Source organism: Thamnophis sirtalis, unplaced genomic scaffold (assembly GCF_051295495.1).
Source record: "Thamnophis sirtalis isolate CommonGarterSnake01/CBP01778 unplaced genomic scaffold, rThaSir2_p1.2 scaffold_7, whole genome shotgun sequence".
NCBI lineage: Eukaryota > Metazoa > Chordata > Lepidosauria > Squamata > Natricidae > Thamnophis > Thamnophis sirtalis.
Window position 1 is genome coordinate 87440290 of NW_028261387.1, and position 21118 is coordinate 87461407.

The window sequence follows — 21118 nt, forward strand, 5'->3', positions numbered from 1 at the left end:
TCCTGAGGTGGTGCTTCTGCTGCTCTGTTTCCGAGCTTGGCCACTGCTTTTGCCTTGAACAGGAGTCACTTCTACAATGAAGGCTGGAACAACCCGGTGAAGGCCGGCTTAGGAGGGGGCATACCTTCGTCTTCAGATAGTTTATCCTCCCTAACTTCCCCCTCCTCACAATCCAGGTCACTGTCCTCTTGTGATGAGGCTGAGGAGCTAGAGCTGTCTTCCCCCTGGGTTTCCAGCCCCTCTGGTATCCTAGGAGAGGATGCCACCTGAGGATGCATTTGTGGCTGCTGAAATGCCGCTGTCATGCATTGCTGGAAGGCCCGCATCATTAGGTCTTGAAAAATCGGGATCCCTGTGCGGGGTTGCTGGTTGGAACCCATGCCCACCTGTGGTGGGGGTTGGAACCAGAGGTGGCAGCCCCGTGGGCAGGGCTGATCCCAGGGAAGCCGTATGTGGGGGGGGGGGAATGCCACCCTTGAGGAAGACACCAAAGAACTGATGTGTCAATAGGGATCCTTGCTTGCAATGTGGGTGCCTCCCCTGTAGCCCCGCAGGGACTCCCGGGGCCTTCCCCTTCTGTCCCAGGCCTGGGATGGACTTAAGGCCACTTGTCTTTTTGTAGAGCTGCTCCAGCTTCTTGTGCCTTCGCCTTTGATTCTTAGATGGCTTGGAAGGCTTGTGACCACCCTCTGTCTCCAGCTCCGCCCTGGGGGAAAGGTGCTTCTTCTTATCTCTAGTCTTTGCTCCCCCACTCTTCTGGACAGCCTCTGGGGTGGTCACTAACCTTGGTTGATCCTCTGCCCCTCTGGTGGGGCTGCTGGCTGTTGCTGCAGGTACTTGAGTCCTGCCGGTCTCCTTGTTGCCACTGGGCACCGCCATCTTGGAACACATGGCTTCAACATCCAGGAGACAAAGGGCACCTCTTTTAAATTTCCTGTTCTGGCTGCTTGTGCTCTAAGGAGCTGCCATGCACCTCTGCCACTGGTTTTTGCTTCTTCTGCCTCCTTCTGGCACCGCTGGGGGCTTTGCTCTGCCTGTGGACCCCCTCCAGCGAGGTGGGCCATGAGGATAATGATGCGGGTGCTCTGCGGCATTTGGGAAGATGCAGTTCACTGCTCAACCCAGCAGGGAGCAGCGGAGCGCTCCGGCATCCGGCAGAGTTCCTGCACCGAGGCTCACCTTCTGGGCGGGGATCCAGTGCAGCCCTTGGTTGCCAGTGGCCCGATTTGCAACCCGTGGCACTTGAGGAAGCCGCGGCTCGCCACTCGACCCTGTGGGGAGTGGCGGAGCGCTCCGGCGCCGCTGTAGCCTCCGCAGCAGGGCTTGCCTTTAGAAGGTTTGTGCCGTTTGTTTCCTGCTTGCCCAGCAGATTTCCTTTTCTGAGTGATACTTACTTGTCTCACTCAGATGCCTGGGCAGCGTGCCGCCCCCAAGGGGGCTTTTGGCAGGCTTTCTTGCAGCTCAGGGATCTGTCCAGCTCACTTGCGGCTACTGCCTAGGGAGATGAATTAATCCTATTTCTTTCTTTAAAATGCTTTCCAAATTATCGGAGATCCAGGAGGGCAATCCGTCCAGTTGAGGGACTAAGTCGATAACTGGGCGGAGCTTGGTCGACCAGGGACATATACCAAGAGCTTATCAGACTCAGTCCAATCAACGAGAGGATAAGGTCAACCCATCCTGGATACTCCTCCCCTCACTACGGAGAATACCAGTGTCATTGCTGGGGAAAATGTCAGTAACTTGCCTGGAAGGGTGTTTTTCTTTCAGACAATACCTGTTTTGACAACTGATGCACCATTTCAACAGTGGCAGAAGGATATATCTAAATTTGTGCGGCAGGGGGGAAACGTGTATTTTAAGTTAAATATAAGGTGTTGCAAGATGCAAAGGAAAAAAAGGAGGATTGGGTTTCCCTGATTTGAAATTGTATTTCACAACGTGCTGTTTTAGTTTGAATGAAAGAATGGGTGTTAGTGAGAAATAGAAAGCTTTGGGAGTTAGAAAGACATGACTTGAAATTTGGGTGGCACAATCAAAGTTAATGTGCATTTTTAATAATCATTATGTTAGACATGCCATTATTGAGAGTATGGAATAATATAAACCCAGCTTGTGCCCGAAAACACCTTTATGGCTAACTTATCGTGAGATACTAAAATTTTGTCAAGGGAACGTAAAATAAAAACAAGAGAAAAACTAGTGGCACAAGGATGTAGTTGTCAACAGTTCTCTTATTTACAATTATTAGGATTTAAAGTAGGCAAAATAATTTATGGTTTTATGCAGTGTAAGACTGACTCTGAAATAGAATTGTGAATATGAATGTGTAATTGCTAAAATTATAAACTTCTATTGAAATCTGAAATAGAAGAACAAGTGAAAGAATTATGATAGTGAGCTAAACATTTTGGTTATAATGTACAAATTGAGCAATGGGAAAATATGTGGGTGAAAGGATTGACATTAGCACTATCTTATAATCTTAATGAGAATATTTATAAAATGAAGTACCATTTGCATGTGTTATCAGAGAACTATACAGAATGTATAAAGGCACTTCAAATTTACGTTCCAAATGTGAATAACAAGAAGGGATGTTTTATCATGTTTGGTAGTGTATAAAAATCAAGAAAATTCAGGATTCAAATACAAACACAGATTCAGAGGATTTTAAAAGATTAACATAATGTTGAAACCAACAAGCAGTTTTCCTTTTGGATTGATGGATGAACAGTTGATGGAAAAAGTTACCGAACTTTGCTTTTCTACATGGTAACTGCAGAGAGATAGGCACAAAGATGGAAAGATTCAGCCCTACCCACAATGGAGACACAATTGGTGAAGATGATCCAACTTTCTGAGATAGCCAAATTGTCTTCTTTGATCAGAGAAAATATTTACAGTTACTGCTGAGAGGAAACCCCTATCAGACTTTTTCCATGAGACAGACAAAATAAACTTATGTTTTATGGATTTAACGATTAAACTGGATAGATTATAGAAAGAAGAGGCTTAGGTTGTAACCATAGAGTAAGAAATAAATTTATAATTATATAACTGCTGAAAAGAAGGTAAGAAGCAACTTAGGTGTATATTTTTTCTTTCTTTTCTATTTTTCCTCCCCCCCCCCATTTATCAGAATAACGGAATAACAGAAGGGAACTTAGAGGTCTTCTAGTCCAACCCCCTGCTCAAGCAGGTAACCCTATACCATTTAAGACAAATGACTGTCCAGTCTCTTAAAAACCTCCAGCAATGGAGCAGCCACAACCTCTGGAGGGAAGTCGTCACACTGATTAATTAGTCTAACTCATCTTGCACCTTTAGCTTTCCTCTTTGATTTTGATACTTTTCTTTTTCTTACTTTATATTAGTTTATATTCGTTTTTAATCTTTTTGAAACGCCTTAAATAAAAATGATAAAAGAAAATGAGGTTATGTGAGACAATAATTAACATGATGGTGTTGACTTGTAGAAAGGACAGCAACCAAGAAATAATAGGTAAACACTAAATTCTCTCTAGACATAAATATCAAGCTTTCATACATCTACTGTCTAACTGCCTATCAGTTTTTGAACATTCTTAGGCCTTCTTTGCTTAAGACAAAAAGGAGAGTACAATATAAGTCATCAATAACATAGGAAAGTGTTTATTCAATTTCTCAGGAAAATACCAGAACTGCAGTATGTAGAAATAACTACACTGCAAAATAAAAAAAACACACACAAACACAAAACGGATTGACCTTTAAAACCTTGTTCATGACACAACACCACCTACATAAAACTATCAAAAGTTCTTGATTGTAACAAAACACAGAATATCTACCCAAGTTCCTCTGTCTCAGATATCGCTTTCCTTGCCATCTCTAAAATCTGCCAATTCTTTTTTTAATCTTGGCATCCTGATTTGATAATTTAACTGTGTTAGTAATGACGGACAGAAAGGTGATGCTGTCGAAATCTCTGCATAATCTAATGAAAAGTCTGCACCTTGATAACATGTCTCATGTCTAGACTCCTTTCAGTCCGGTTTCAGGCCTGGGTACAGCACGGAAACCGCTTTGGTCGCCCTGACCGATGATCTCTGGTGGGCCAGGGATAGAGGACATTCCTCTATCCTGGTTCTTCTTGACCTCTCAGCGACCTTCGATACCATCTACCATGGTATCCTTCTGCGACACCTGGAGGAGGTGGGAATGAGAGGCACCGTTTTGCGGTGGTTCTCCTCTTACCTCTCTGACAGGTCGCAGTCGGTGTTGGTCAGGGGGGCAAAGGTCGACCCCTAGGCCCCTCAAATGTGGTGTGCCACAGGGTTTGGTCTTGTCCCCCCTCCTATTTAACATCTACATGAAGCCGCTGGGTGAGATCATGCGACAGCACGGAGTAAAGTACCACCAATATGCAGATGATACACAGCTGTATCTTTCTGCCCCGTGCCAGCTCAGTGTAGCGGCGGACGTGATGTGCTGATGCCTGGAAGCTGTTAGGATCTGGATGGGGGTGAACAAACTTGTGCTCAATCCTGATAAGACTGAGTGGCTTTGGATGCTGCCCCCGAAGGGCAGCCTAGACAGTCCATCCTTAACCCTGGGGGGGTGAAAATTTACATCCCTCAGAGAGGGCCCGCAATTTGGGGGTCCTCCTGGATTCACAGCTGACACTGGAACATCATCTGTCAGCTGTGACCGGGGGGGGGGGGGGGGGGCTTTGCCCAGGTTCGCCTGGTGCACCAATTGCGGCCCTATTTGGATCAGGAGGCACTCCAAATGGTTACTCACGCCTTTGTCACCTCAAGGCTGGATTATTGCAATGCGCTCTACATGGGGCTACCCTTGAAAAGCGTTCAGAGACTGCAGCTAGTCCAGAATGCGGCCGCACGAGCGATATTGGGTGTACCTTTGTTACACCTGTCCTCCGCGAGCTGCACTGGCTACCAATTGATCTCCGAACGCAATTCAAGGTGTTGATTATTACCTTTAAAGCCCTACATGGCTTAGGGCCAGCATACCTTCGAGACCGCCTACTGCCACATACCTTCCAGCAGCCAGTAAGATCCCATAGATTGGGCCTCCTTCAGATGCCATCAGCCAGACAGTGTCGGCTGGCAGGCCCCCGGAGGAGAGCCTTCTCTGTGGCTGCTCCGACTCTCTGGAATCAGCTACCCTCAGAGATCTGGACCATACCCACTCTCATGGCCTTCAGGAAAGCTGTAAAAACCTGGCTGTTCTGGCAGGCCTGGGGCTGTTGACCTCATTGTTGAGGTCCAGCCCCGATTAGAATGAATGCATGTGGTTTTGTGATTTTAAACTGCCTTTTTTTTCTTGTTTTTTTCTTTCTCTTTTTTTTCTTCTTTTTTGTAAGCCGCCCGGAGTCCTTCGGGATTGGGTGGCATATAAATTTTGAAATTAAATTGAATTAAACATAGTTACAATAATGGATAGTTTTTTTAGTTTTCCTCCAAAGATGGAAGATTCACAATCATCCTTTCTTTAGAACTGAGAGATATTTGCAATATCTACCGGTAGGAGTCATTCATGTTTTTAGAAACAAAACTTTTTCTTATTTAACCACTAGACTTCTAGAAGCTTATGAGACCAGGCATCTAATCTCTTTGGAGAGCTTGTAAAAGGTAAAGGTTCCCCTCACACATACTGTATTTTTCAGAGTATTAGATGCACCGGAGTATAAGATGCACCCAGGTTTTGAAGAGGCAATTTTTTTTTTAAAAAAGTAGGTAGGTAGAGAGGGAGAGAAAAAGAAATATAGTAGGTAGGTAGGGAGAGGGAGAGAGTAGTTAGGTAGGTAGATAAAGGGATAGAGAGAGAAAAAGAGAGAGAGAGAGAAATACGGTAGGTAGGTAGGGAGATAGAGTATAGATAGGTAGGTAGATATAGGGATAGAGAGAGAGAAATAGAGAGAGATAGAGAGAAATACAGTAGATAGGTAGGGAGAGAGAGAGTAGGTAGGTTGGTAGGTAGATAAAGGGAGAGAGAAAGAAAGAGAGAAATAGAGAGAGAAATACAGTAGATAGGTAGGGAGAGAGAGAGTAGGTAGGTTGGTAGGTAGATAAAGGGAGAGAGAGAGAGAGAGAAAGAGAGAGAGATACAATAGATAGGTAGGGAGAGGGAGAGAGTAGGTAGGTTGGTAGGTAGAGGAATAGAGAGATAAAAATAGGGTGAATTTTGGTGAAGGGGTGGGGCTTCAGGAGGCAAAAAATGTTGTATTCAGTGTATAAGATGCAGCCAGATTTTCAGCCTCTTTTTAAAGGAAAAAGGGTGCATCTTATACTCCAAAAAATACGGTATGTGGTGGTCATTCCCTACTCTAGAGGGTGCTGCACATCGCAGTATCAAAGCCAAAGAGCCAGCACTGTCCGAAGATGTCTCCGTGGTCATGTGGCCAACATGACTAAATGCCGAAGGCTCACAGAACGCTGTTACCTTCCCACCAAAGGTGGTCCCTATTTTTCTACTTGGATTTTTTACATGCTTTCGAACTGCTAGGTTGGCAGAAGCTGGGACAAGTAACGGGACCTCACTCCGTTACGCGATGCTAGGGATTTGACAGCATCTTAGTCATTGAACCACTGCATCCCTATTGGGAGAGCTTTACTTGATAGCAAAAAAACAAATAAAAATAAAAAGGTAACAAGATCGGGAAGGGTGTGTGTGTGTTTAGTAACAAACTTTTCTGTTTAGAAGAAACATTTAAAACTTTTTAACTTGTATGTTAAAAATGCACTAATAGTTAGGATCATTTAAGTAATGTCCTGATTTACAAAAATATTTTAAGAAAAAAAATACAGTTGTACAAGCAGCTCCTGAATGAAATGTTAGCAACAAAAAGAGCAAAGAACAAAAGGAAGAAAAGGTCAAAAAATGAAAAAACTTTTCACCAAGACAGGAATCACTTACTCATTATTTTTTATTAAGCCACATATAGTTGAATTCCCCTATGCCAACCACAACGGTTGGGGTTAACAGAATAGCAGAACAGAAAGGGACCTTGAAGGTCTTCTAGTCCAACTTCCTGGTCAAGCAGTAAATCGTACACCATTTCAGACAAATGGCTGTCTGATCTCTTCTTAAAAACCTCCAGTGATGCAGCACCCACAACTTCTGGAGGCAAGTCGTTCCACTGATTAATTATTCTCTCAGGAAATTTCTCCTTAGTTCTAGATTGCTTCTCTCTTTGAATAGTTTCCATCTAGTGCTTCTTGTCCCGCCTTTGGATGCTTTGGAAAATAGATTGACCCTCTATTCCAGTGGGTCTCAACCTTCCTAATGCCGCGACCTTTTAATACAGTTCATAAAATTATTTTATGTTTTCCGTATTTTTTCAAAAATATGTGTTTTCCAGTGGTCTTAGGCAACCCCTGTGAAAGGGTCGTTCGACCTCCAAAGGGGTCCCAACCCACAGGTTGAGAACCGCTGCTCTATTCTTTGTGGTAGCCACTCAAATATTAGAACACTGCTACCGTTTTCCCCCCCAAAATAAGACAGGGTTTTGTTTTCTTTTTACCCCCGAAATAAGCACTTGGCCTTATTTTCGGAGAAGTGTTATTAATTTGGAGGTGCAGGAGGCAGTGAGCCTGGTCACCTCATGGCTGCTGATATGTTGCAATATTTTCATGGTGGGCTTATTTTAGCACATGTGCTCAAAAGCCCGATTGGGCTTACTATCCAGGAAGGTCTTATTTTCAGGAAAGCAGGTATCATGATACCCCTAGTCCTTCTTTTCATAAAGCTAGACATACCCAATTTCTGCAACTGTTCTTCATCTGTTTTAGCCTCCAGTCCCCAAATCATCTTTGTTGTTCTTCTCTACACTTTTTCTAGAGTCTTTTTTACATCGCGGCGACCAAAACTGGATGCAATAATCCAAATGTGGTCTTACCAAGACATTATAAAGTGTTATATAAAGGTTTATATAACAAACTAAACCTCAACCAACTAAACCACTTGAGATTTGAGATTTGAGATTTAGTTTATTTGTATGCCGCCCTTCTCCGGGAGGGACTCAGGGCGGCGAACAATTCAGAAGGGGGAAAGGGGACATAAGCACAATACACGTAATTAAAATACACAAGAATCATACAGCCATACAAGTCGAGAGGGGAGGGGAACTCATCAACCCCAGGCCTGCCGGCACAGCCAGGTTTTGACGGCTTTCCAGAAGGCCTGGAGAGAGGTGAGGGTCCGAATCTCCACGGGGAGTTCATTCCAAAGGGCCGGAGCTGCTACAGAGAAGGCCCTCCCCCGGGTGGTAGCCAGGTGGCATTGGCTGGTGGACGGAACCCGGAGGAGGCCGACCCTGTGTGGTCTAACGGGTCTATGGGAGGTAATTGGCAGCAGGCGGTCTCTCAAGTACCCAGGTCCAATTCCATGAAGGGCTTTATAAGTTACGATTAGCACTTTGAAGCGTATCCGGAGACCGATCGGTAGCCAGTGCAGCTCGCGGAGGATAGGTGTAACGTGGGTGTACCGAGGTGCACCCAAAATCGCTCGCGCGGCTGCATTCTGGACGAGTTTCACACTTTCAAGTATTAAGGAAGGTATGTGTTTTTGAACAAATGACATTAGACAGCCATGTTCTCCCGATGTTCTCCAGCATCCCACACCAACATGTCATTTAAGCCGATCTTCTTTCATCCATATAGTTTTAATACAAGAGAAATCTATGGCCCAAATAAGAATTAATAATTCCACCTACGGGTGAACACTGCATAGGCACCTGAAGACCTAATATAAATATGAAGTCAGTCACCTGTTTTTCCTTCAGGTGCATCATTACGTATAAATTAGGCCAGAGAATGGCAGCATTGGAAAATAGGAGGGAAGACTAAGGAATAAAGGCTAAATGATTAAATGTTTTAACCCCTACTTTCATGAAAATATTAATAAATGGAATAAATTACCTAAGATCATTGGTGAACCAAAAAGTGAAGCAGGGAAATGCAGCATTCCATTAACATCATTGTTCCTGAATAAAGTATAGGTTATCGTGACTTAACAACAGTTTGTTTAGTGACCATTTGAAATTGCAATGGTATTGCAAAAAGTGACTTATGACAATTTTTCACACTTATGACCATTGCAGCGTCCTTGTGGTCATGTGAACAAAATTCAGCCGCTTGGCAACTGGCATGTATTTCTAACGGCTGTAGTGTCCCTGGGGTCATGGGATCACTTTTTGCGACCTTCTGACCAGCAACAAAGGGGAAGATGGATTTACTTAACAACTATGTTACTAACTGAACAACTGCAGTGATTCACTTTAACAACTGGGGCAAGAAAGGTCATAAAATGGGGCAAAAATCACTTAACTGTCTCACTCAGCAACAGGAATGTTGGGCTCAACTGTAGTCGTAAATCGAGGACTACCTGTGTTTTAATGCTTCAGAGCCCAATCCTTCAGAATTTTTACTCTAAGGATGTCTAAGAAGAAATGCTTTTCCTTTGGAGAGCACACTAACTTTCTGTAGTTCAATTAATGAGCTAAGTTCCCAAACCTTATTGTACTCTCAAAACAGAATGAAAATATTATTCAAGGATACTTAATCACATATCCAAAAGTAATGGGATAAGGCATTTTTCTGGGAAAGGAACAGGAATGGTGCTATGTGCAAACGTCCTCTTTGCAACTGAGGAATTAAGACAACAAATCCTGAGATTTACGGTTTCATTTGCTGCCCTCAAAATATCCTGCAGCTTTGCATTTACCAAAACTTAAAGAGTCACCAACTTATTTCCTACAAACAGCAGAATTATATAAGCCTTACACAAGGCAACGCAGCAGCCCCCAAACACATTAGTTCCCATCCTCCAAAATAAAGGATGCTATAGGAGGAGAGGAAAACAGACCAATGCCAAAATCTGACAAATGAAATGCAAACTGACTTGAAACAACTCACTTAACCCACATGCTATGAAAAAAGATATCAAAAGACAGAGACAGGCAGTCTATTCAGCTGGATCCCACCAAAAGCAAAATTCACCATTAATCATTTCCAAGATATTATCAGCCACTTCCATCAGCACATTCTCTTTCACCGTTTTTGTTTTAAGGTGAAGGATATTCATGTCAAAAATATTTGAGGATGAGCCGTGGACAAAGTAGGACAAGGTGGCCAGAACTTTTTAATGAAATTGTTTTTATTAAAGAGATAGCTATCTATGTAGATAGATAGATGATAGAGATAGATAGATAGATAGATAGATAGATAGATAGATAGATAGATAGATGATAGATAGATAGATAGATAGATAGATAGATAGATAGATAGATAGATAGATAGACAGACAGACAGACAGACAGAAACTGACTTTTAATTTAAAAGTACTTTCAATGCCATTTTATTTGCATTTTAGATCTATCTTTCATCTTAGATTACAATAGAATCATTTCAAGATGGGCGACAAACAAATTCAATAAATAAATAAATTAAAATCAAGATAGTTACGTAATAACTATGTTACATTACATTAAAATGCAATAAAATAATTGCATCATATGAAGAATTAAATCATATGATTAGACCCAAATCAGTTTGAAATTGGGTGGCATCTACTGTAAATTGAATTAAATAAATTACTTGGGGGAATCTGGTATGACATAGTCAAATATCTCAGGCTTAGAAAAATACCTATTTTATTTTCAATGGGGTTTTATTCTGGAAACCTACTCACTCTCTGAAGAAGGATAATTCCAGATCCATCGCAAAAAAGATTGTCTCCCTCCACATAAATGAACTCAAGTAAACCACTGCATAATATGCAAAACATCTGCAGAGATTGTTAAAACTCTAACTAGATAGTAACCTAGTCCTAGTCCACACACTAGTTTGTTTAGCTATGGTTCAACAAGCTGCAATTTACCACAGACGTAAACCATGGTGATTAAACCACCAAGACTGCACGCACACAACATATTTAAAGTTAGACTGAATGAAGTGAGTGCACACAGTCCAGATAACCAAGCCATAAACTGTTTAGGGTTTTATAAACCAATAACATGGGAAAATGGCACTGGGGTAAAAGCTTGGCTATAGACCCATCATACATATGGTAAGGAGCCCTACCGAGCAACTTAACTGCACCATTCTGCACTAATTACAGATACCGTAGTTAGATAGCAGTAGTTTGGGAAGGAGGGAGATACAAAGCTCCAATCACAGCCACACATTTTTCTTAAATCCTAATAAATGTCCAGGTTTGAGTAAATCTTGAATCTTATTTTGAAAACTGGCAATTCTCAGTAACATCCTTCCTAATCTCTTCGTTTTTAAGTTCTTGCACCATTTGGTTGCAAGGACGTGCAAGCTTTTCCTTCAACGAGTGAGGATGCAGTTTGTCTTGGTAAGATTAGCTGTACAGCCCATCTATGAGACTACAGGTAGTCCTTGACTTACAACAGTTCATTTAGTGACCGTTCAAAGTTACAATGGCACTGAAAAAAAAGTGACAGGATCATTTTTCACACTTACGACTGTTGCAGCATCCCTGTGGCCATGTGATCAAAATTCAGAGGCTTGGCAACTGACTCGTATTTATGATGTGTCCCAGGGTTATGTGATTACCTTTTGTGATCTTCTGACAAGCAAAGTCAATGGGGAAGCCAAATTCACTTAACAATCATGTTACTAACTGAATAACTGCAGTGATTCATTTAACACCTGTGACAAGAAAGGTCATAAAATGGGGCAAAACTCACTTAACAAATCCCTCGCTTAGCAACAGAAATGTTGGGCTTCATTGTGGTCATACGTCAAGGACTACCTGTGCGCAAAAGAGCTGAAGAGCCTTCTCCAACCTGCTCATGCTCCTCTCCTCATCTGGATTTTCTAATTCCATAGTGGAGGCACTCCACCTTATAAAACTTGATAGCAATTAATGTCTTCACTATAATATGCATATTAGCTCAGCGAGGAGGCCTACAAGAAATATCTCCATTAAGAATTTAGGCTTGCTAAACTGCTATACGCCCTCCATCACTGAAGGTTTTTGGTGCAGGTGTAATTTAGAACAGACTCTTGATGCTGAAACATCTATAAATATTTTTTTCAATTTTTCTTAAATGATATCATTTCTTTTCAGGTGACAAAACACGAAAATATATTCCTCTGTATTATACCCCAAATAACCCTCAATTTGACATCTTTACCATTCCTAGTTTTTTCAACTATATCCACTTAAAACAGAAACAGGAGCTCTAATATTGCACTCCCCAAACTGGGAGTGTGTGTGTGTGGGGGGGGGGGGGCTCTTGTTAGGAGTTGAGGGTTATCCTGATCCAGCGAGTTATTAAAAAGCACTGGTACATTGATATTTATCTCTGATATTGCAATTTTCTACTACTTTTACACTTTTTGTATTATTCTTTTACAAACTTAAACCTTGTGTTTAAAAGACGTTATGTGTCACATTGGACATTTTTCACAAAGTGTTGATTAAATATAATATTTAAGCAATGAAGCTGATGGCCTACATGTGCAAAAAAAGTGCACAAAAATATTCCTGGTATAAAATTATGCCTTTTGCAGGCAGTACAAGAGATGCAAAACCCAATTCTCTGCTTTACTGAATGTGAGTACAACAGAGCTTCCGATAAAAGTATGGACCTTAATTTTCTTCTTAAGGCTTTTTTGGTATTTTGCCATGATCACAAGTCCAAAAATTCTATACCAGCGGTCCCAATCTTTTTGGCACTAGGGACCGGTTTTGTGGAAACAATTTTTCCACGGACCCGAGGGGGGGAGGGAGCATGCAACCTAGATCTCACACATGTGCAGTTTTACTCACTCGCCCCTCACCTCCAGCTGTGCAGTCCAGCTCCTAACATGGATTGGGGACCTCTGTTCTGGACAGTAAACCACCCACTGGGATGTGTTTAAGGCAGGAACTTAAATACTAGGAAAGCTAGGAACTTTTTTAAAAGAAAAAAAATACTTCATTTTACAAAAAGTGTACTACTGGTCCTGTGTTTCTTCAAGAAGACTAAACTCACTGGAGCATCATTTTTGTGTTTCAGTAGGCAACATGCTGTGTAGGAAGATGTTAACAATGGAAGCGTCCGAAGCTTTCTGAATGTGTAAAAAAGCTAGATAGGTAACTTGCTACAATCTGCAAGGTAAAGATTATCACAGACACTGCAAACAAAATGCTGCTGCTTTAGAAGACTATAGCAAAAGCAATGTAAAATCCTTATTTTTAATATGATATATGCCTATCAGTTTAAGCATTTTGCAGGGATATAGATCAAGCCAAATACTATTTTTGCTATTTAAAGACCCTTCAAAGAAGCACATTAAAACATGTGTCATCGCCCCCCCCTCCCCCCACTGATCACTTCACCTTGCAAATAAAACAACTTACTTTCAACTACTCCACAGACACTCAAACCCAATTAAAACTAGCTGGTTTAAGGATCTGGGAAAGCATTCAGATCCTTGCCATCCTCTTTCTGGAATTCAAAAGATACTTCTCAAAATGTGAGAAAGTTTCTTACGTAACACTCAGTAAGAACATGTGCCTAGAAATTCATGTTTACCATTAATTTTTTTTAAAAAAATCTCAAACTAGTTAGTAAATCTGAAGTTTGGATATCTTTCCTTTGTGATCACATGGAAGCAATGAAATTCATGCAATCCAATTAGGTTTCCACTCAGAAACTCCCCACCTAATGTTATCCTGGTCCTCAAACATGATCTTAATGACTGCATGTTCTACAGCATGACACAAAATGAGGTGAGGTGAGGTGAGGACAGAATGTAATTGGAATGTTACTGTAGACATGTCACATAGTCTCTGATGATTTTCAACTGACAGAATTTTTTCAAGAGTAGCAAATTGCACTTGCTCTTTGCTGCTTCTGTGGCAAGCTAAAACAGAGAAGTATGAAGACCTAGACATATCCTAGGACAAGCTCATCCTCCCTGAATATATTAGCATAACATTTCATTTTATAGTAGGGTTTGCTACTTTGATCACCCATGGAAAAATCTATCATGCCATGCTTTAACTTGAAAGATTTAAGTCAATGTGCACTTGAAACCCTAAATACTGTAGATGTCACATGCTACTCTGAAAAAAAATATCAATATGATTTACAGTTGTGTGGCTCATAGGTACTGTTAGAACCTGGATAATCTCAGCTTTCACTTCTTAACAAAGTTGTGTTTCTAGTCCTCATGCATGCTTACACATCTAAAGGGAAAATTAACAGGCTAAAAGTACTGGAGAAAAGCTCAAAATCTAATCTCTTTCTTCAAACATAATCTAAGAACAGCGTCCAATAAAAATGCTGTGAAGTCAACACAAAATCTCTCCTTAATTCTTGTACTACAGGCAGTCCTCGACTTACAACAGTTTATATAGTGACTGTTCAAAGTTACTACAGCACCGAAAAAAGTGGCAAGACAATTTTTCACACTTATGCCCATTGCAGCATCCCTATGGCCATGTGATTGACATTTAGATGCTTGACAACGGCTTCATATTTATGAATATGAAGGTGCAGGGTGTCCTGAGGTCATGTGATCCTCTTTTGCGACGCCCTGACCAGCAGACTCAATGGGGAAGCCAGATTCACTTAACAACCGTGTTGCTAATTTAACAACTGCAGTGATTCACTTAACAAATGTGGCAAGAAAAGCCGTAAAAAGGGGACAAAGCTCACTTAACAAATTTCTCACTCAGTGGCATAAATTCTGGGCTCAATTGCGGTCGTAAGTCGAGGGCTGCCTGTACTACCTTATTTCACAAACCACTGCAGAACAAAATGAGGTTCCAAAGGCAGCTCACCACACAAGCTATCCAACCGTGCTTAGAAGCAGAATCCCAAACGCTTTTATTTAAGCAAGAAACGCCAAACGCACAAGTCTGGAATAAAAGAGGAATTTCTCTCCGGTCTTTTCTTACCTGGTGGCAACTGAAAGTTCTGAATATTCGTTGGATTCTGAGAAGGCTGAGGCAGACGAGGTGCTAAAACAGTGGGAGTCAAAGTTGCTCGGATTCCACTGGTGGTTGCGGTTGCAGTCCTGGGCAGGCTCTGCGCCACTGTATTGGCAGCACCCTTAGCCAGACCAGTGGGAGTACCTGGAGGTCCAGGAGGTACTCCACCAGGATTAGGAGCTACGTTGGGTAGGCCAGCTTGCATAGTTTGCCCAATGATCATATTACCCCCTGTAGTACTAGGCTGGCCAGCTGCAGCCAGAGTTTGCTGCTGGGTGACTGTTTGCACGATAGTTTTAGGAGACTCCGCTTTGATGATCTGGGTGGTGGGTGCAGCAGCGGATACCCCAGATCCTGGCTGGCTGTTCACAAGAGAAGTCTGGAGAGACACCCCTGAACCAACCGTGGCGGCAGCAACAGCCGCAGTCGGAAAACCTCCCACGTTGATGGTCGAATTGATCACAGTACTGCTCCCATTTTGCGTGGCGGCAGCCAAGGGTCCTGCCGCGTGGATGGGCGGCCTTACCAATGCTACCGTTGGGCCCCCGGTCCCGATATTGGGGGGCTGTTGTGAAGAGATCACCGTAGGTGAAGGTGAAGAGGCAGAGGACACTCCAGGGCCAAGGAAAGAAGTCTGGATGACAGTATTTGAAGCAGATGGCAAGACAGCGTTCACGGTGTTGACTTTTCCAATATTTCCAGGTCCATTGTTCACAAGAGGGGCAACCGCAGGGACCACGGTAGGATTCGCTGTCACAGGAGTGGCCGAAAAAGATGCGTGGGAATTCATCACCACGTTACTTCCGTTCAAAGTCTGCACTGCGGTGGTCCCGATTTTACCATTCCTGGTGGATAAAGCTGTTGCCATGGTACTGATTACCACTGATTTGCCCTGATTAAGGGTCCCTGGGGTAATAGCAGCTTCAGAGCCACCTTGGACATTTGTGGTGGTGGTGCTGCTAGTTGTAGTGGTCCCATCCAACGCAGAACCCTGGGACCTGGCATTATGATTGATAACACTCCCTTGCACTCCACCGGCTCCTGCAAATAAAACAAAGTTTAATTATAATATAAAAGGTGGGAAAGTAAACGGGCTCGATAGGTCCAGCACAAACTATATTGCCCCTATGTCAATATGTCCCCAGTATTGAAACAACATCTGAAAGGGGGGGGGGATCTTAGCAGTTAAAGACTTTGCTTAAATGGACTCCAGAGGATGAGGACAGGAACACCTGGAGGAAAGTTGTCCATGGGGTCGCGATGGGTGGGACACGACTTTGCAACTAACAACAACAATACTTTGCTACTGTTCCCTCTACATTGATATAATAATCTTCCATTAACAGCCAAGAAGTCCCACAAACAAATGCAAATTGCATAGACATGCTACAAAAAATAAAAGTTTTCAGTTTGCCCCTTTCCCTTCTTTGGATGGTTTATAACTCCACATTAAATGACATTTGACTGCAAGTCTGCTCATGCAACAATATCAGGTTGGTGAAAAATGGGGGGTGGGAGAGGACGGGAAAAAGTTTTTAAAAAAAGGAAAACCCCATGGTCACTCACCCATTCCGTTTCATTTCATCATCTTTTGAACAAAAAATTCAAAAACTATTATATTTCTTGACTAATGAAACAACACAGAAAAAAGTGGGGCTGAAGTAGTAGAGAAGCGACATAAGTGAAAAGATTGCAAAGGTACTTTAAGGGATGTCATCCTCCCTCTTAAAATCATTAAATCCTGCTGTTTGATTGCTGTGCTTTCAAAGGAAAACAAATACAAGCAAAAAGGGAGGGATTTTTTCCCCCCTTCCTTGCTGTCCCCAGAAAGCAAATATCCCTACCAAAATCTGCCAGTGTCACTTAAATCAGTCCTGTCTCCGCGGGCTTTGCATTTAGTAAACAAAACAGAAGGACTGTAGTCAGAAACACGGGGTCACCAAAATCAGGACTAAGGGAAGGTTATTTCTCTGAAACCCCACCCCCTTTCATTAACCTGGTGTCATGACAAGCAACAGCGTCCTTGTAATATTCCAGCAACTGGAAAGCAAAGGGAGAGGGTGGGAATTATATACGGAGGAATATAATGGGAATTGTGCTGGGGTAAATGGACCAGCATTGCCTTCCTTTTCTTAAAAAAAAAAAAGGCCGTCTTCGCATGTACGGTTAAAGCAAGACCCTGAGTTTAGGAGACTCCTTCAGAGTGCACCGTCTTTTTTACAAGGGGGAAAACATTTACAGATGGACTGTCATTCTTCCAGTCCCACAGGCGGTAGAGGTTGTGCTGTGACTCTCTGCCTAGCCCCAACCTGGGCATATTATTTCAAGAAAAGCAAAAAGGTTCAGGGGGCATAACCCCTTACCGGTCCCACCCCAGAGGAGGAGCAGTTGTTGAGCGGGGTGCCGTATTTGCCAAGGGATCTATTTAAAAGGGGTTCCTGATCCTCAGGTTCCCCCATCACTTCCTCTTGCCAGGGGAAGCTGCTGCTGCTGCTGCTGCTTTGATTAATAACATTTCTTCTTTCTCTTTTTTTTTTCTCTTTCTCCCCCCCCCACCCCCCAATGCACTTCAGGCAGGGGGGAGGGGGCAAAGAATTCAAGACAGCCAGGGAATATCGAAATGGATAAGAAGAAGGGCAAGGGAGCACCATTCCTCTGATCCCAGACTCCAGCAACGCGGGCGCAAGGTGGCACAGAAGTCCAAAGGTAACGTCTCTTCCTTCCTCGTCCTCAGGAGCCCCCCAAAACACTCCAGCCTCTCGGCAAGACAAGAGAGAGAGAGAGATGACAGAAGGAAGATTAAAAAAAAAACCAAGGTGAGGAGGTTGGGGGAGACGGGGACCACCCTAGCAAAGGAAGCTGGTTTCCCTAAAGGACACCCACACACACACAAACACAGAGGCACTATTCCCTGACCATAACACTCACCCCCACCAGCCCCCATACACACACACACACACACACACACATCTGCTCCTGGCTCTAGGTGAAGCCGAGGCAGGAGGGAGATCGTCCTGGCCAAAAATAGGGTGTCGGGGAGGGGGGGTTGGCATGTGAGGAAGGCCTCTCTCTCTCTCTCTCTCTTCGCCGCCTCCCCCTCCCCAACTCCATGCCACCCACCCACCCCCTGGCACCCTCCAATTGCTGCCCCCCACCAGGGAAAGAGGGGGGGCAGGGGAGAAAGAAAGGGAGGCCAGAGGTGGGGGGCAGACCCCCCCCTCCATTCCTGAGGGAGAAGGACAAGAAGAGGAGGAAGAGGAGGCAACCCTCCCCCCCCCACTCCTCCCCGGCTTTCCTCGCCAGGTTACCTGGCTTGGTGATCTCGGGGCCACTGAGTCCCATCTTGGCGGCGACGGTGGTGCTGCTGCTGGTGGTGCTGCTGCTGCCGGTGGTGCTGCGGCTGCCGGGGCTCTCTGTTTGGACATTAGCATTGCCTCCTACTCCTCCTCCTCCTCCTCCTCCTCCCGGGCTAGGGCTAGGGCTGTTGCTGCTGCTGCTGCCGCTGCTCACAACATGGTTCCCCAGCAGCCCCCCGGCCACCCTGAGGGGCTCCTGCGCCTTGTGGTGCGGGTGGTGGTGGCCCGAGGCCGCCAGCTGAGACTCCAGGGAGCCCACCAGGTCGCTCACCACCTTCTCATCCACCTCAGCGTTTAGGAAAACCTCATCCAGCAGATCCGACCCAGCCGCCATCTTTTTTCGGAGGGTTCCTGGCGAGCGGCTCCCTCCCGCCCGCCGCCCCCCCTCCCTCCTCTCTTCACTCCTCCCCCTGCCCTCCTCCTCCTCCGCCCTCCCTCCTGGTTTCTTCCCCCCCTCCCCACCTCACTCACTCATTTTACACATACGCTGCGCTTCCCCTCCCGCCTCGGCCTCCCCCACAGAGCATGCGCGGCGAAAAACACCGCGCGAGCGGGCTGGGAAAGCTTCGGGGGGAGGGGGCGTCGAGGCGTCACCTCAGCGGCCGGAGAGGGATTCCGTCGGTTCCTGATTGGTCGGCGCCCGGCTATAAATACTGAGGCAAATGGCTGCGAGCGCTCAGACAGCGAACGGGCGGCGAGGGCCCGGCTGCGGCCTAGTAGTAGTGAGAGAGGGCCGGCCGCCGAAAGCCGGGCTGGCCGCACGCGCCGGCTGCCGGCCGAGGGGTCGATGAGGGGAAGTGGAGGCGGTGCTAAGGGTCGCGGCCGCCGACGCCTCGGGGCTGGCCGCGGCGGTCGCTGTCGTCCTTTGTCTGACGAAGCCCAAAATGGCTGCATGCTCCGCGGCGGCGGCTGGGTCGCCTCTCGCCAGCGCGCCTGGGGCTCCCCGGCCGGCTCGAGTCTGAAGGACTCCCCGCACCTGTGCCAGCTTATGAAAACCACCCGTCACTTGAACCAGGGAGGCTGGCGCAGAGCTCGGGGCCTGGTGTACGGGCAGGCCAGCCGCGTCCCGCCGCCTCGTCCTAGCGGGCGTTCCCTGCCGCCCGTCCGTGGTCCAGCCGGGCCTGGCCGGAAAAAAACCGCGACCTCCTCGTTGACCGGCCTCGGGACGCGGGCCGGGAAGGAGGTCAAGGCTCTTGCCGCGCCCTTAAGCCCGGCCTGAGCGCGCCTCCGACTTGGCTTGACTAAGCGAGGCTTTCCTCCTCGCATTTACACTTTGTGCCAAAGTTTGGGTGGCCGGTTCTGCCGGACAGCGGCCCGCGTACCCCGAAACCCCCTTATTTCCCCCACCTCTTTTCACTTTGGCTATGTGGCCCCTCACACACACACCCCACACACAAAATAACCCCCTTTTTCTGTCCCCCCTCCCACAAAAGAAAAGCTGCTGGCGTTTCGAGGGAGCTGCGGGTGTTAAAACAGCGTCCTCTCCCGCCTTTCCTTTTCAAGCGCTCAGCTACTACTTCCTTCTTTTCCGTCAACCACCGCTTGACGCGTCCAACCGCCTTTTTTTTTATTTATGGCATAATACACACTTGCACACTTTAGGGACTAGTTGCGAGCAGCTGAAAATGCGTAACGCAGCCATGTCTTCCTACCTTCTCTGTCACGGGCAGTCAAAAATAGACTCCGTTGTGCAAAAGATAAGATACAGCTGCTTTTAGGTTTTATTTTAGGGAGAAGCCAGAATAGACGTCCTGAGAAGTATCAGCCCAAGGAAGGGAGGGAGCCTCTTTATATATATATATATATTCAGGAACAAAAACCATCTGCAAAAGCATATTTTTATTTTTAAAAAAAGGTTAGGTTACGTTCTAAAATTGTTTATTCTGGTCCTTGCTGTCTCCTCCCTTCTCCAGACAAGCGAGAATGCAAATCAATACTTCACAATGTCAGATCAATTGAATAATACATCGTTCAGCACACCCTTTGTATTCCATCCCTCCTTTTCTGTTTTATAAGAATGAAATTGAAAAACATTTTGGGTTTTATGAGCGCTGTCTCCCTTGCAGAGATACCTTATGTTTCTTTTGCCCTTTATTAATTATTTCTGTCTTTTAACCCACCTCATCCTGAGGAGTCATATTGGGTGGCAATACTTTATAATTTATGCTTCTAGTCAGGCTTTTAAAATGGTGCAAATTAGAAGGGAAGTAAACATCTATTTAAATTGATAGTTTATTTTAAAAATCAGTGCAAATCTGGGGAGGGGGGATCAAAATGTATGGAATATTAAGCTCTTGAATTCAAACGAGCCATTGCTAAGACAAAAGGAGGGAGTTTTCTTATTCTAAAAAGTAGTAATAAGATTTAAGATTTGTTTATGAAAGGTCTCTAACTGGAGAGGTTAGTGCTCTTTGCAGGAGATACATTAACTGATTTTTTTTATTAAAAAGTGGTTAAGAATAATGAACACATTATTATATATAAGGAAGCTGCTCATTGTTGTGTTGTCTTTTGTCAATTTTGCAGATATTGGGAGCTAACAATGGTATACATTTCAGACAGTGTTTCTTATCTTGGGGACTTTAAAGTGTGTGGACTTCAACTCCCAGAATTCTCCAGCCAGAGAGCAAGAACAGCAACAGAGAAAGTATATCTCCCAGGTATGATGAAATTACATTGGTTTTTTTAAAGTTTTTTATTTTATTTTAAAATGAACAAAAATATACATTAAAAAGTATCAGTTACATATCTATTTAGCATGTCGTTTAGTCACAAATATTTGTGCATCACTGCTTTCAATTACA

The 21118-nt window shown here is 44.4% G+C and overlaps 1 protein-coding gene across 4 annotated transcripts in view; it reads right to left on the reverse strand.

Moving 5' to 3' along the window:
- Nucleotides 1-18663, reverse strand: part of TAF4 (TATA-box binding protein associated factor 4) — a 104060-nt gene extending 85397 nt beyond the window's left edge. For all 4 annotated transcript variants that reach the window (XM_087720540.1, XM_087720541.1, XM_087720538.1 and 1 more), the window contains exons 1-2: nucleotides 18267-18663; nucleotides 14926-15999 (exon numbers count right to left, since the gene is read on the reverse strand). In XM_087720540.1, the coding sequence (XP_087576666.1) occupies nucleotides 14926-15999; nucleotides 18267-18648 (1456 nt within the window). In that variant the 5' untranslated portion in view covers nucleotides 18649-18663. The remainder of the gene's footprint in view (nucleotides 1-14925; nucleotides 16000-18266) is intronic.
- Between the last annotated feature and the right edge of the window lie 2455 nt (nucleotides 18664-21118).